Below are 12,020 nucleotides of genomic sequence, written 5' to 3' on the forward strand. Positions count from 1 at the left end.
AGATACAAATAAAATTATGCTTAGGTATATCCTAGTAACACTACTGTTAGTCAGCAGTCACTGTGACAAAATACCTGAGGTAAACTACTGGTAGGAGGGAACCATTTATTTTGGCTCATAGTTTCAGAGGTTTCTGTCTATGGTCACTTGATCCCATTGCCTTTGGGCCTGTGGCGAGGCAGTACACCACAGTAAGAGCACATAGTAAAGGAAGCTGTTTACCCCGTGGCAGGCAGAAGGTGAAGGAGAAAGTGGGCAAGAGGGGAAGAGAGAAAGAGGAAAAAGGAGCAGAGTCCCACCATCCCCTTCAAGGGCATGCCTCTAACCACCTAATTTTCTTCCACTAGATCCCATCTACTAAAGGTTCCAACACTTGCCAATGATGCCATGGCATGAGGACCCAACATTCAACACATGGGACTTTGAGGGACAGTCCAGATCCAAACCATAGCAACTATTAAGCAACATTGGCTGGGTAGTTCTGGCTCCTTCACTTTTCTTTTAGACCCTAGGAATTTAGCTTCCTTCCTAATCTCTGGAACTGGTACTATCTCTACCAGAGTCTTACTGTATGTAGGGAACCTAAAAAAGGAGTGAGACTACAGATCAATCAGCCACTGGCCACTTCTAAACAAGGATGTAGCCAGGTAGTTGCTGGCAGATTGATTTAAAGTTCATATGATCAAATCTTTGGTAGCTAAGAACCAGGTTTCCTGGGAGTTTAAGAGGATTCCTAAGTCAATTCTCACCACAACTGAGCAATTAGTATTTATGAGGGAGCGTCTGGGTGGAATATAAATTTCAGGGCAAAAGTGCTCATAATACCTATTTTTAAAGAACAAAGGATTAAAATCTGTTCTTACTACTAAAACTAGTGTTAGACGCAGGCCATATAGCCCATCTGGTAGAGTGCCTGCCTTGCACGCTTCAGGCCCGGGTTCGAGTCCCCAGCACTGTGGGATTGTGGAAATAACAAAGGAAACTAGTGTTAGACATGTTAATCTTGGACAGGGTCCACCAGTTTGAAGACACTGCTTCCAGCCCCAGCTAGTCAAATTGAGAAGGGAACCCATGGAAATTAGTTTTAATCCAATAGTCTCAGTGGAATGTTTCTGCTGCTTAAGAGGTGAGTAAAGGAATTTGACAATTAGGAAACTTTCAGAGTTTTGTCTGAGGTTCCAGAGAGTAAATGACCCATCTGAGATATACCGTAGATATACACTACTATAGGATTCCTTTTTCATTCTGGGTTTGAAGATTTATTTCCACCATTCCTGGTGATGTGACGGGGTTAATCACAAACCTGGTTTCAGGTCTACCTCAGACCTGATTTCTTATCTATGAAATAGGTTGAATAATGCCTGCCATATGAAACTGATTTTGAGTAGGTACAGATATAAGAGATCTTGGATTCATTGATATTTTCTTTTTTGCGGAGGAGCTTACTGGGGATTGAACCCAGGGGCACTTAACCACTGAGCCACATTCTCAGTCCTTTTTATTTTTATTTATTTATTTTTAGTTCTCATATTGTCTATTCCGGTTTTTTTAAAATTTTTATTTTATTGGTACATTATAGTTGTACATACTGATGGGATTTGTTGTTACATATTCGTACATGCACACAATACGCAATATAACGATACTATTTTACTTTTTGAGACTGGGTCTTGTTAGGTTGCTAAGGGCCTCGCTAAATGCGAGAATGACCTCGAACTTGCTCTCTCTTTCCCTCAGCCTCCCGAGTCGCTGGGATTACAGGCGAAGGCCATCACCCGGCGATATTTTCATTTATTTATTTATTTAAATATTTTTTTAGTTGTCAACGGACCTTTATTTTACTTATTTATATGTGGTGCTGAGGATCGAACCCAGTGCTTGGCGACTGCTCTACCACTGAGCAACAATCCCAGCCCCTTCATTTATTTTTAATTTTTATTTCTAGTGATCCAAAAGGGACGCGATAATTGCTGACTCCTCGCTCAAGTGCCTGCCGCCCCAACCCAGACCCACTCTTTACACTCTTCCCTTCCTCGAATCGACTATGAAAATTCTAGTCCAAACTTAACGGCGACGCGAAGCGCAGCGACGCGACGCGAGGCTGGGCAATTCCAACAATCGGTTTCAGCTCCTACTCGGGCTCACTGTGTCTTCGGATATGACCTTATCAACATGGCTGCTGGAAGTGGCTTGCAGGAAGAAGAAAAATGTAGCACTGAATCATCACTTCCGCTTCCGTGGGCGCAGGCGCTTTCGTTTCTTCTGCTACGGTGACTAAGATGGAACCGTTTTTGGAGTCGCGGTGTGGCCACTGGGCCGGGGGTCCGGCACCCGGGCAGTTTTATCGCATCCCGTCCACTCCGGATTCCTTCATGGATCCAGCATCCGCGCTCTACGGGGGCCCAATCACGAGAACCCAGTAAGTTCTTGCTCCTTAGCCTGCGTAGGGCGGGGACCATGGGGCCTGGTACCCCGGACTGGTTCTTAGCCTGGCAGGGCAAGATGGGGACTCCCGGGACGTGCGAACAGCAGGGGAGTCCCGGAGGGTGCACAATAAAACTAGAATGTCAGAAGCGGAGCCCAGTGCTAGGAAAGAGGACTTCAGGCTCTGTCCCCGCGCCGCCCGTTGCCAGAGACTTTCTCATTCTTCAGGAACCCCATGGTGACCGGGACCTCGGTACTTGGCGTTAAGTTCGAAGGCGGAGTGGTGATTGCAGCGGATATGCTGGGCTCCTATGGCTCCCTGGCTCGTTTCCGCAACATCTCTCGAATTATGCGAGTCAACAACAGCACTATGCTGGGTGCTTCTGGAGACTACGCCGACTTCCAGTATTTGAAGCAAGTTCTTGGCCAGATGGTGTAAGTCGTCTGGAGCATAGGGAATAGTGGAATGGAATCCCCTATTTTTATTCCCTTAGATGGGATAGAAGGGCTTGAGGCTGCAGCAAAGATTTGGGAGAATTGTTGAGGATCGAAAATATGGACATGTTTACAAGTTTATGGCATTTGGGGGGGGGGTGTAAAAGTGGTTAGATTGTGATAACTTCTTTTGGGGGTGGATGGAGATTCCAACTTTCATTCTCAACCTTTTTCACAACCAATTCCTTTTAAGGATTGATGAGGAACTGTTGGGAGATGGACACAGCTATAGCCCTAGAGCCATTCATTCGTGGCTGACCAGGGCCATGTACAGCCGCCGCTCCAAGATGAACCCTCTGTGGAACACCATGGTCATTGGAGGCTATGCTGATGGAGAGAGGTTTATTTGAATACACATAACTTCCTTGACCACCCAACCAAGGACCTGTGTAGTGTGTTTTCTGTCTCTTCTCCCCCAGGCAATCTTTTTTTTTTTTTTTTTTTAACTTATTTGATTCATTGTAAACAAATAAGGTAAAACTTATTTCTCTGGTTGTACATGAAGTAGAGTCATACCATTTGTGTAATCATACATGTACATAGGGTGATGTTTGTCTCAATCTGTTATTTTTCCCTTCCCCCCACCCCTCCCACTCCTTTCCTGTATACAATCCATCCATCCTCCATTCTTGCCTCCCTCCCACCCCCAAATCCTTCTCTTTTAACTCAGAACCCATGAACCTATTTTTAGCTAAGAAACTTAAGTTTAAATGAGTTCTTTGACCCATTGTGTCCTTAGCTTCCTTGGTTATGTGGACATGCTTGGTGTAGCCTATGAAGCTCCTTCCCTGGCCACTGGTTATGGTGCATATTTGGCTCAGGTAAGTAGTGGGTCTGGAGGTGGGACAGAGGAGAGAGAATAGGGAATTTAGTGGTTTTCTGTCTCCCCCCCTCTTAGAATTCTGAGGGACAGGCTGGGATCCCTAGGCTGGGCAGCTGGTTTTCTTTTTATCTGATCTATAAGTGTTGGCACTTACATTCCGTATGTGCAGAGTGGATGCCCTAGAACTTTCCCTTCAAGAGGGTCTTAGTAATAAGCATTTCCTTGACAAAAATAGGTAGAACTCCTCACTCATTTATGCTTCTTATTTATAGCATGGGTTAGAGATAGCCTATTACTCATCCCCTGATGTCTACCACATTTTTCTTCCCCAATATCTAGCCTCTTCTTCGAGAAATTCTGGAGAAACAGCCAGTGCTGAGCCAGACTGAGGCCCGAGAGCTAGTAGAGCGCTGCATGCGAGTGCTGTATTATCGAGATGCCCGCTCTTATAATCGGGTGAGGAATAAAGGAAGATTAGAAATTTGGTAACCTAATTGGCAGGCTGTAGATACTTGCAGTCCCTGAATCTCTTTGTTGAACAAAGTACCTCACTTCTATAACTCCTTATTTTGGGGGTTGGAGGAGGTCTGCACCACTCCTACTTAACCTTTGACCCAGGGATTTCCTTCATCTGAGCTTTTCATTGACAACCGTTTTCTTTCAGTTTCAAATTGCCACTGTAACTGAAAAAGGTGTTGAAATAGAGGGACCACTGTCTGCAGAGACCAACTGGGATATTGCTCACATGATCAGGTGATTGACTGAAATTAAAATTACAGTAGAGAAAGCAGTAGGTGGTAGAATAGTTGGGATGTCCTTTGGCCTGCACTAAGCTGGGCTTTTCTGAAGGGCTCCACCAGAAAAACTGAGGAGGGTTTTGGTTGGAGGATAGAGTCACTTTTAGAAATTGATACCTTTATACTTATGTTTTTAAAATTTTTTTGATGCTCTTTTCTTTTTTAGTGGCTTTGAATGAAATACAGATGCATAATCCTGAAGTTGTACCCTTTAACTTTGAACTTGGCTGGTTCAAAGGTAGACTTTGTTTTGTAAAATAAATCAGTTCTTCAAAATTCTTGTTGAACGTTTTTGTTATGACTGGGTCATACCAAGGGCTAAACTACCAGTACTGTTGTGTATCATTTACTTCCTGGTCAGAGAATGCTCAGGCTTTTAGCAACAAATCCTGTGTATGATAGTACAGAAGACCTATGACAATCTTAATCTGGGGCAGTTTCCTGTAGAAGCTACACTTCATCTTTTGTGATAACATAACTGGCTTTTAACAATTTTCCCTATTGCACTAGATTCTAAAAAAGAGTTCAGATTTTTCTCCTTAGTGATGGCTGCAAACCATCATTAAAATACTGTTTCAAAGATAGACATGCAGTATGTAAGTTGCTCTGTATAAGGTTAGTACCCCTTGTTCATATATGACTACAAGACCAGCGATACTCCACATCATGTACAACCACAAGAATGGGATCCTAAGTTATACACCATGTATGTATGTACATCAAGATACACTGTACTGTCATATCTAAACAGAAAAAAAACAACAACAAAAAGTTGCCCTTGGCCTGGATGTGGTAGCCTCCAACCCACATGCCTCCAACCTCACCTTTCATATAGGGAATGCTAAGCAGAGCAAATATTTAACCTAAATGTTTATTTTCTAAATGTACTAAAATTTTAGCACTGTCAGAAAACTTCTTACTAGCATTATGCTTTCATTAAAGTCCCAAGTATAGATGTGAGTCAGGTCACTGAATATTAGTCATGTTCCATACCTGGAATGGTGTTAAACCTTCAACTTTAAAAAATGAACACCTCTGGTGATTCTAATGCATATCCCTCTCCAAGCGTTTTTGAGAAAGCAAATAGGTAGCAACTAGCACATTAAACTAGTAAATTTAAGCAAAAGAAAAACCATGAACTTTCAACTATGAAACTTCTACACATTCAGTCTCAACACAGAAAGTAGTCAATAAATACTTGTTTATTGATTAAACTGAATTATAAAAAACAAAAACAAAAAACCTTCTACTACTAAGCCATGCAGGCGGAGTCCACAAAGACAACTTCCTGGCCAAAACCCAGCTGATCACTGTTTATATTATGATCTTAGAAAAATTAACCCATCCAGAAAGTCAGTGTGCAGAGGCCAGGAACCCAGCTCTGCTAAGGCTGTGGCTGCTGCAGACTACCAAAGAGTAGGATTAGGTTGTAGACAGAAGTGACCATAGTCCTTGAACTTTCTCAAAGGCAGAGGGCTGACTTGAAAGTCCACAGTCTGTCAAAGTGGCATCAGGCAAAAAGCTGGGGAAGAGCAGCTCAGGTGGATCCTTAGTTCAACTTCAGATGCCACAGGTTCACAAAGCTGGCCAAGCTGTTCTGGAAGGGACTGCTCCAGTTCACTATATTATAGTGTGCTGGGGGTTAAAAAACAAAAACAGGGCAGGGAGAGAAATGGGTGGTAACAAATATCACACCTGTTACCACCAGGCCCATCACATCTTAAGCATATCCCAGTCTGTGAAAGCCTTTTAAACAGGGTCACCTAGAAAAAAAGACAGTTTTTATAAATCCATTTCCCCTCATTTTATTAAAGTTTCCACTTATGTACATTTTAAAGATGAACCATTTACAAGCTTGTGCAGGTTGCCTCCTTGGCTCACAGGAGGGAAACATTGCTGAAAGCCTCAGGATGGACAGAAGAGTGGTGTAGATGTGGGAAAGGTGGACTTGGGTTTTTTGCTTCTTTTCTCTGTATGATACAGTACATTTTGGTTTATCACCATGAGTACATAGTTTAAAAAAAAAAATCCCTCATGCAAATTGTAGAAAAAAACTTTTCTTTCCTTGAAGCTGGCAGTGAAAAATAAAGATTCATGTCTGTTTCTTTGTGCACACCCCCACTGTTCTTCGTGTCAGAATTCTTCTCTAAGCATTAAGAGAAATGTGGGAAAGTCACAGGGTAATAAGCAGGATTTCAACAAGTGGTTTATTCTTTTTTAAAGTTCAACACTTAACATTTGCACAATTAGCTCCTGGCTGCAGGACCTGTGATCTCTTGAACAGGCATGCTGTCCACTCAACAGGATGAAGTTCAACATGGCAAGGACTGCCCCCCAAGGGCTTGCAGGATGAAGACTCAAACTAGGAATGGCTTCCGCCCTAACATTGTTTGATCACCTCAGTACCTCTTGTTTGCTAATGACACAATGTATGATCCTTCGTCCACAGAGATGGGTGTTAATAGGGAAAAGGGCCAAGGATCAAGTGCAAAAAATACTGTTTTTGTTGTGTTTTTGCTGGAGGAAGGGTGGTGAGGAAAAGACAAATTATTCATTCTGGATGGTTAAAGGTGGTTTCATGCATTTTTAAAGCCACAATTTTTTTTATCTAGAGTTGCTGTAGAAACCAACATCTCTGGAGAGAGAAGGGAGGAAAAGGAGAAGGAAGAGAGAGTTCAGTGGGATTTTTTTTCCATTTTCATTTTTATATAAAAGTGTTAAGACCACAATGAAAAAGTTTTTTTTATCCATATATATAATAAACCAGTTTGTGAGCTACATACTTTTGTCTTTTCCATCTTCAGAAATGTTCTCACATTGACAATGGTTATTAGATAGCATCATGCCCAAAGACATTGGCCACACAGTAAAACAAAAAACCCAGAAGTACTATGATACAATTGAGGTAAAAGGGGAAACAAAACAATTTAACATTCGCCCACAAAGGATTTTTTTTTCTTTTTCTCGATTTTATCAAAAAATACCAAACACAGTGATTTAAATTAAAAAAAAAAAAAAAAAAAAAAAAAAAAAAAGTCACAAAAAACTTTAGCAGAAGTAAATGACCAATGGGCCAGCTCCTCGGCTCAGACGTGATCACTATTGGTTTTCTAATAATCCACAAATTCACAGGGAAGTATAAGTCAATGTTGGGGGGAGTGGTGGCATAAAATTAAAAATATAAACCAAGTACCCCACCTGGTATGCCCCCTTTTCCCTATCCCTCTCCCCTCCCCCACCTTCCCACCCCCACTCCACAAGCGCTTATGACCCCAACACTCAAATCTCCATCAGATCTAGGTCAGCTTCTTCAAAGCCATAGAAAGATTCCGTCTCACTTTCCCCCTCAAAGAGCTGGTGAAGGCTTTCAGGCTCAACTGTCTCTTCAGGAGATGATCTCGGTCGAGGAGTGGAAGCTGAGGGTTCTTCAGACTGTTCCCCGCTCAGCTTCAGCTGCTCCTCTAGGGAGGCAATGAGCTCCTCCTGCATGTCAGCATTACGTGTAGGTGAGTTGATGTTGCCATCAGGGCCTGGCAGAACACTAGCCACAAGAAAGGACCGCTGAACTAGCTCAGGACAGTCCCCAATAACACCTAGCACCTCACCCAGCCAGACCAGCACCAGCTGAAGCAGAACATCAGAATCACATGCAGTATCTGCCATTTCCCGAGCCTGCTCCTTCCACTTTTTGTGCAGGAAGTTCTTAACAGTTCGTTTGATGCATACATCTAATGGCTGGATTTTGGAACTACAGCCTGCAGGGACCACGGCAGGCAAAGTGCTAGAGGCACTAAGCATACCCAGTACCTCTTCTGACAAGTGAGTGCGATGACAGTCCATCACAAGCATGCCTTTGCTGCGCTGGCAAGCTGTGTGCTTCTGCCACACTCGGGTTGACCACAGCTCCATGATCTCATCATCGCTGTAGCCACTCTCCTTTGCCTCTAGCAATATAGAGTCCGGCACATTAGCAGGCTGATCCATTTGTCCTCTGTAGAAAACCAGGGTGGGAAGGACAGTGCCATCTGCCAGAATGGCCAGCACTACATCACACCAAGGTTCCCCTGTGCCCACGGTCTGCAGGGCATTCTCCTTTCGGTCATCACTGCTCAGCACCTCTGTATCCAGGAACAAGGAGATCTCATCAATAGCCACAATCATAGACAAGGGTAAGTCCTGATTATGAATCTGTCGCTGTACAAATTCAATGAAGAGTCCTGCATTCTCTGCCACATCCTTTGGTAGGGTGTGGGCCACAGCTCGCCGGGCATGAGGAGTCAGGTGGTGTCGCAGCATGAAACGCACAGCCCACTCATAGGAGATCTTAAACCCCCCTTCCAAAGAACGTCCTATTTTGGTGGCCTTCTGAAACAAGGTCTCCTCATTTACAGGTAGCTGTTGCTCTCGCTGGGTCAGCACCCACTCAGCCAGTTTCTCTTCTGCCTCAAAGCTTAGATATTTGCCCTCTAGGTTCTCCCCCTGGGAGGCCTGGAATCGACGAAGCCAACGCCGGATACGCCGCTGGGGATTTCGGAAGTGTTCAGCTGCCTGTTCTGTATTGCAGCAAAGGGCAAAAAGTACTACACGAAGCTTCTTCACAGAGAGTTGTTCCTTCTTGCCAACCCCACCATTACCTCCACCACCTGATGCTGGCTCAGGTTCCTGAATGATTGGGCTCCCTTCATCCTGGTCATCAACATTCAGACATTCAGCCCCCTCTGTGGCCAAGGGTGGAAGGACTAAAGGCTGCGGGTGAGTGGGAGTTGGTGGTGGGGTTGCGGTTGAGGCCGGGGATGGGAGTGCCTGGGCCGTGGGGATGGACAGCTCTTCAGGCTCAGGTGGGGTGGCCCCTGAAGATTTCACAGTGGCAGCTTTATTAGGAGGGAAGGAAGGAGGAGGGTACATATTCTTCAAATTCCGGTCATGCACTCGGTCACGAGTCTGGCCATGTCTAAAAGGGGTGGGGTTGGAGAGCAAAGAAAGGAGGAGAAACATCAGTTAAACTAAGATATTTAAATGACAATCACTGTAAACATACTGTAAAACTAAAATTAAATCATGAAGTAAAGAGTTTTTGTTACCTTAAGTGAGATATCCAGGTGAGTCCTGGGGAAAATGAAACAATAAAAAAAGGTTAGCTCAGTGAAGAAAGAAGTCCTCCAAAGACAGTGACCTGGGATTTCAACCTACTGCATACAAGGCTGGCTGGGAGCCAGTCTTCCCAGTCTTATATAAATTCAGGATAGAATGTTTCTAAGTGGTGTATTGTACCTCAACCATGAATGGGTGAGGCCAGAGAAGGATGGTCTTGACTCTGGTCTCACCTAAACAGCCTATACAGTATGTCCTGGAACTCCTATATTGCCTACTTACCCCGTGGCAGGATGCTGCTGGATCTGTGAGAGGGGTTGAATACCAAATGCTTCGCCATGGCATCTCCCATGGAGGTAACAAAGTTGCATGAAGTGCAGGCCAGCTTGATTCCACTGAGAAACAAGAGTCAAGAGCATGTAAGACAATATGACAAATATAAGCGTGACATTAGAGAAAGTTAAAACTATGAGACTTAATAAAGGAGAGTCCCTGTCCTCTCCTTTCTCTCAAATTCATTCACATAACCACCCCACAAAATAATCAAAAGGATCTAATGTAAAAATGTGAAAAATTATATGATGCAAAAAGTGCATTGTCATGTATAATTAATTAAAATTTAAAAACTAAAAAAATTATAAAAAGTCAAAAATTTAAAGTACCAAAAAGTTTTCATTACCTCACAGAATTTTTAAACAAAGCCAAGTACTTGGGGCTCTTCCGTGGAACATGATTGCTGAGAAAGACAAAAAAGTGGAATGAGTTATGGAGTTCTGCCAGCTAAAATTAGAGATCACCAGCCAATGACACTGTCCAACAAAAGAAATACCTCATTAATCCATCCTAATCCCAATCCAATCCAGTTTTCCTATCACCATGCGTCTTAAACTTTAATAATGTACATATGAAATTACTTGAGAATTTTCTACAATTCACATTTCAATTCAGTAGATCTAGGGTGGGACTGAAGAGTTAGAATTTCTTTTATTCTTTTGGTACCAAGGATTGAACCCAAGGGTGCTTAACCACTGAGCCACATCCCCAGCCCTTTTTATTTTGAGACAAGGTCCCACTAAGTTGCTAAGACTGGCCTCAAACTTGCAATCCTCCTGCCTCAGCCTCCCAAACCATTGGGATTACAGGCGTGTGCCACAATGCCTGGCTATAGAGTGAGCATTTCTTTTTTTTTGGGTGCTGGGAATCGAACCCAGGGCCTTGTGCTTACAAGGCAAGCACTCTACCGACTGAGCTATCTCCCCAGCTCCTAGAGTGAGCATTTCTAACAAGCTCCCATCTAATGTTGCTGGTCCTTGGACCACAGTCTGAATAGCAAGGCTGTAGGAATCTGGAGCACAAACCATCAAAGCCAAATGAATATGGGTTTGGCTTCACCCTGCTAGGAGAGTTGGGTAAACAGCTCTAACGGTTTAAGGAAGAAACAAATTAGAATAAGGGAGAGAATGAAGAGTTCTAGAGAATCTGATCTCCCAAGTAGAAGACTAGTTTAATCATGACTTACTTGATCATGTGGTTGGCATAAGCTCGAGAACAGCAGGTACTATAGCGACATAGAGAGCAATGTACATAAGTGGGGAAGTGATTAGGGAAATCTGGGATCTCAAAGCTGCACTCGAGGCATGTCTGCCGGCCCATAACACTCCTGTTGAGAAACAAAAAAAACAAACAAAAAAGGAAAATTCTCATTACTGCTTCAAGTATCCCCAAATTTCAGGGTTTTAGGTAATTAACCCTGCAAAAACACTATCTGATTACACTGGCTAACAGGAATAATCCAGCCCACACAATTCCCCCAACCCAGCATTTAGAAGAAGGTGCTGACATTTTCCTAACGGCTCTCTTCTGGATGTTGCGCTGGACAGGGGGATAAAGGAAGACAGGCAGAGGGTCGGCTGAGGAGGTCAGTGGGGCTGCCTCCTGCAAAGCGCTGGGAGGTGTATCATTGGAGGATACAGGAACATTTCGTGGCTGCCCTCGGGAAGCCCGGATTGTCACCTGAGAATCAAGTGAAGGAACAATTAGATACCAACCACGGTGAACCTCAGAATACTGAAAATCTCTATTCCTACTCTCCCTGAGTCTGTAAAAGAAACTGGCAAATGTTTTACCTTGGTGCCTGGTTTCAAGCCTTCCAGTTGCTTGGGTTTACGGAAGGTTTTATGGTGCTGAAGCTTGTGTTCAATTTTGTCCTTGGCAAAGAGGAACTGAAGACGGCATTTGTTGCAATGATAAACATTTCTTTTCTAAAGGGGTAGAGGAGGAATAAGAGATAGACAAGAATCTCTTACACGTTCCCAATGAATTTTCTCTTCTGAGAAGATAGATCAATGCCAACCAACACTCTTCCCACTTTAATGTTGATAATTTAATTA

At 43.5% G+C, this 12,020-nt stretch overlaps 2 protein-coding genes across 6 annotated transcripts in view; one reads left to right on the forward strand and one right to left on the reverse strand.

Moving 5' to 3' along the window:
- Positions 1-2,247: 2,247 nt before the first annotated feature.
- Positions 2,248-12,020, forward strand: part of PSMB4 (proteasome 20S subunit beta 4) — a 222,733-nt gene continuing 212,960 nt past the window's right edge. For 2 of the 3 annotated variants that reach the window (XM_079155523.1, XM_079155524.1), the window contains exons 1-7: positions 2,248-2,419; positions 2,653-2,859; positions 3,113-3,259; positions 3,659-3,740; positions 4,082-4,198; positions 4,407-4,495; positions 4,706-4,740. In XM_079155523.1, the coding sequence (XP_079011649.1) occupies positions 2,280-2,419; positions 2,653-2,859; positions 3,113-3,259; positions 3,659-3,740; positions 4,082-4,198; positions 4,407-4,495; positions 4,706-4,718 (795 nt within the window). In that variant the 5' untranslated portion in view covers positions 2,248-2,279 and the 3' untranslated portion in view covers positions 4,719-4,740. Of the gene's footprint in view, positions 2,420-2,652; positions 2,860-3,112; positions 3,260-3,658; positions 3,741-4,081; positions 4,199-4,406; positions 4,496-4,705; positions 4,817-12,020 lie in introns of those variants that run through there. The other variant, XM_079155522.1, reaches the window with a different exon arrangement.
- Positions 5,724-12,020, reverse strand: part of POGZ (pogo transposable element derived with ZNF domain) — a 68,536-nt gene continuing 62,239 nt past the window's right edge. For all 3 annotated transcript variants that reach the window (XM_079155115.1, XM_079155113.1, XM_079155114.1), the window contains 7 exons: positions 11,757-11,891; positions 11,471-11,643; positions 11,150-11,290; positions 10,310-10,366; positions 9,913-10,025; positions 9,621-9,645; positions 5,724-9,490 (listed from right to left, as the gene is read on the reverse strand). In XM_079155115.1, the coding sequence (XP_079011241.1) occupies positions 7,819-9,490; positions 9,621-9,645; positions 9,913-10,025; positions 10,310-10,366; positions 11,150-11,290; positions 11,471-11,643; positions 11,757-11,891 (2,316 nt within the window). In that variant the 3' untranslated portion in view covers positions 5,724-7,818. The remainder of the gene's footprint in view (positions 9,491-9,620; positions 9,646-9,912; positions 10,026-10,309; positions 10,367-11,149; positions 11,291-11,470; positions 11,644-11,756; positions 11,892-12,020) is intronic.

The sequence above is a fragment of the Sciurus vulgaris genome (genome assembly GCF_902686455.1).
Source record: "Sciurus vulgaris genome assembly, chromosome: 1".
Lineage (NCBI taxonomy): Eukaryota > Metazoa > Chordata > Mammalia > Rodentia > Sciuridae > Sciurus > Sciurus vulgaris.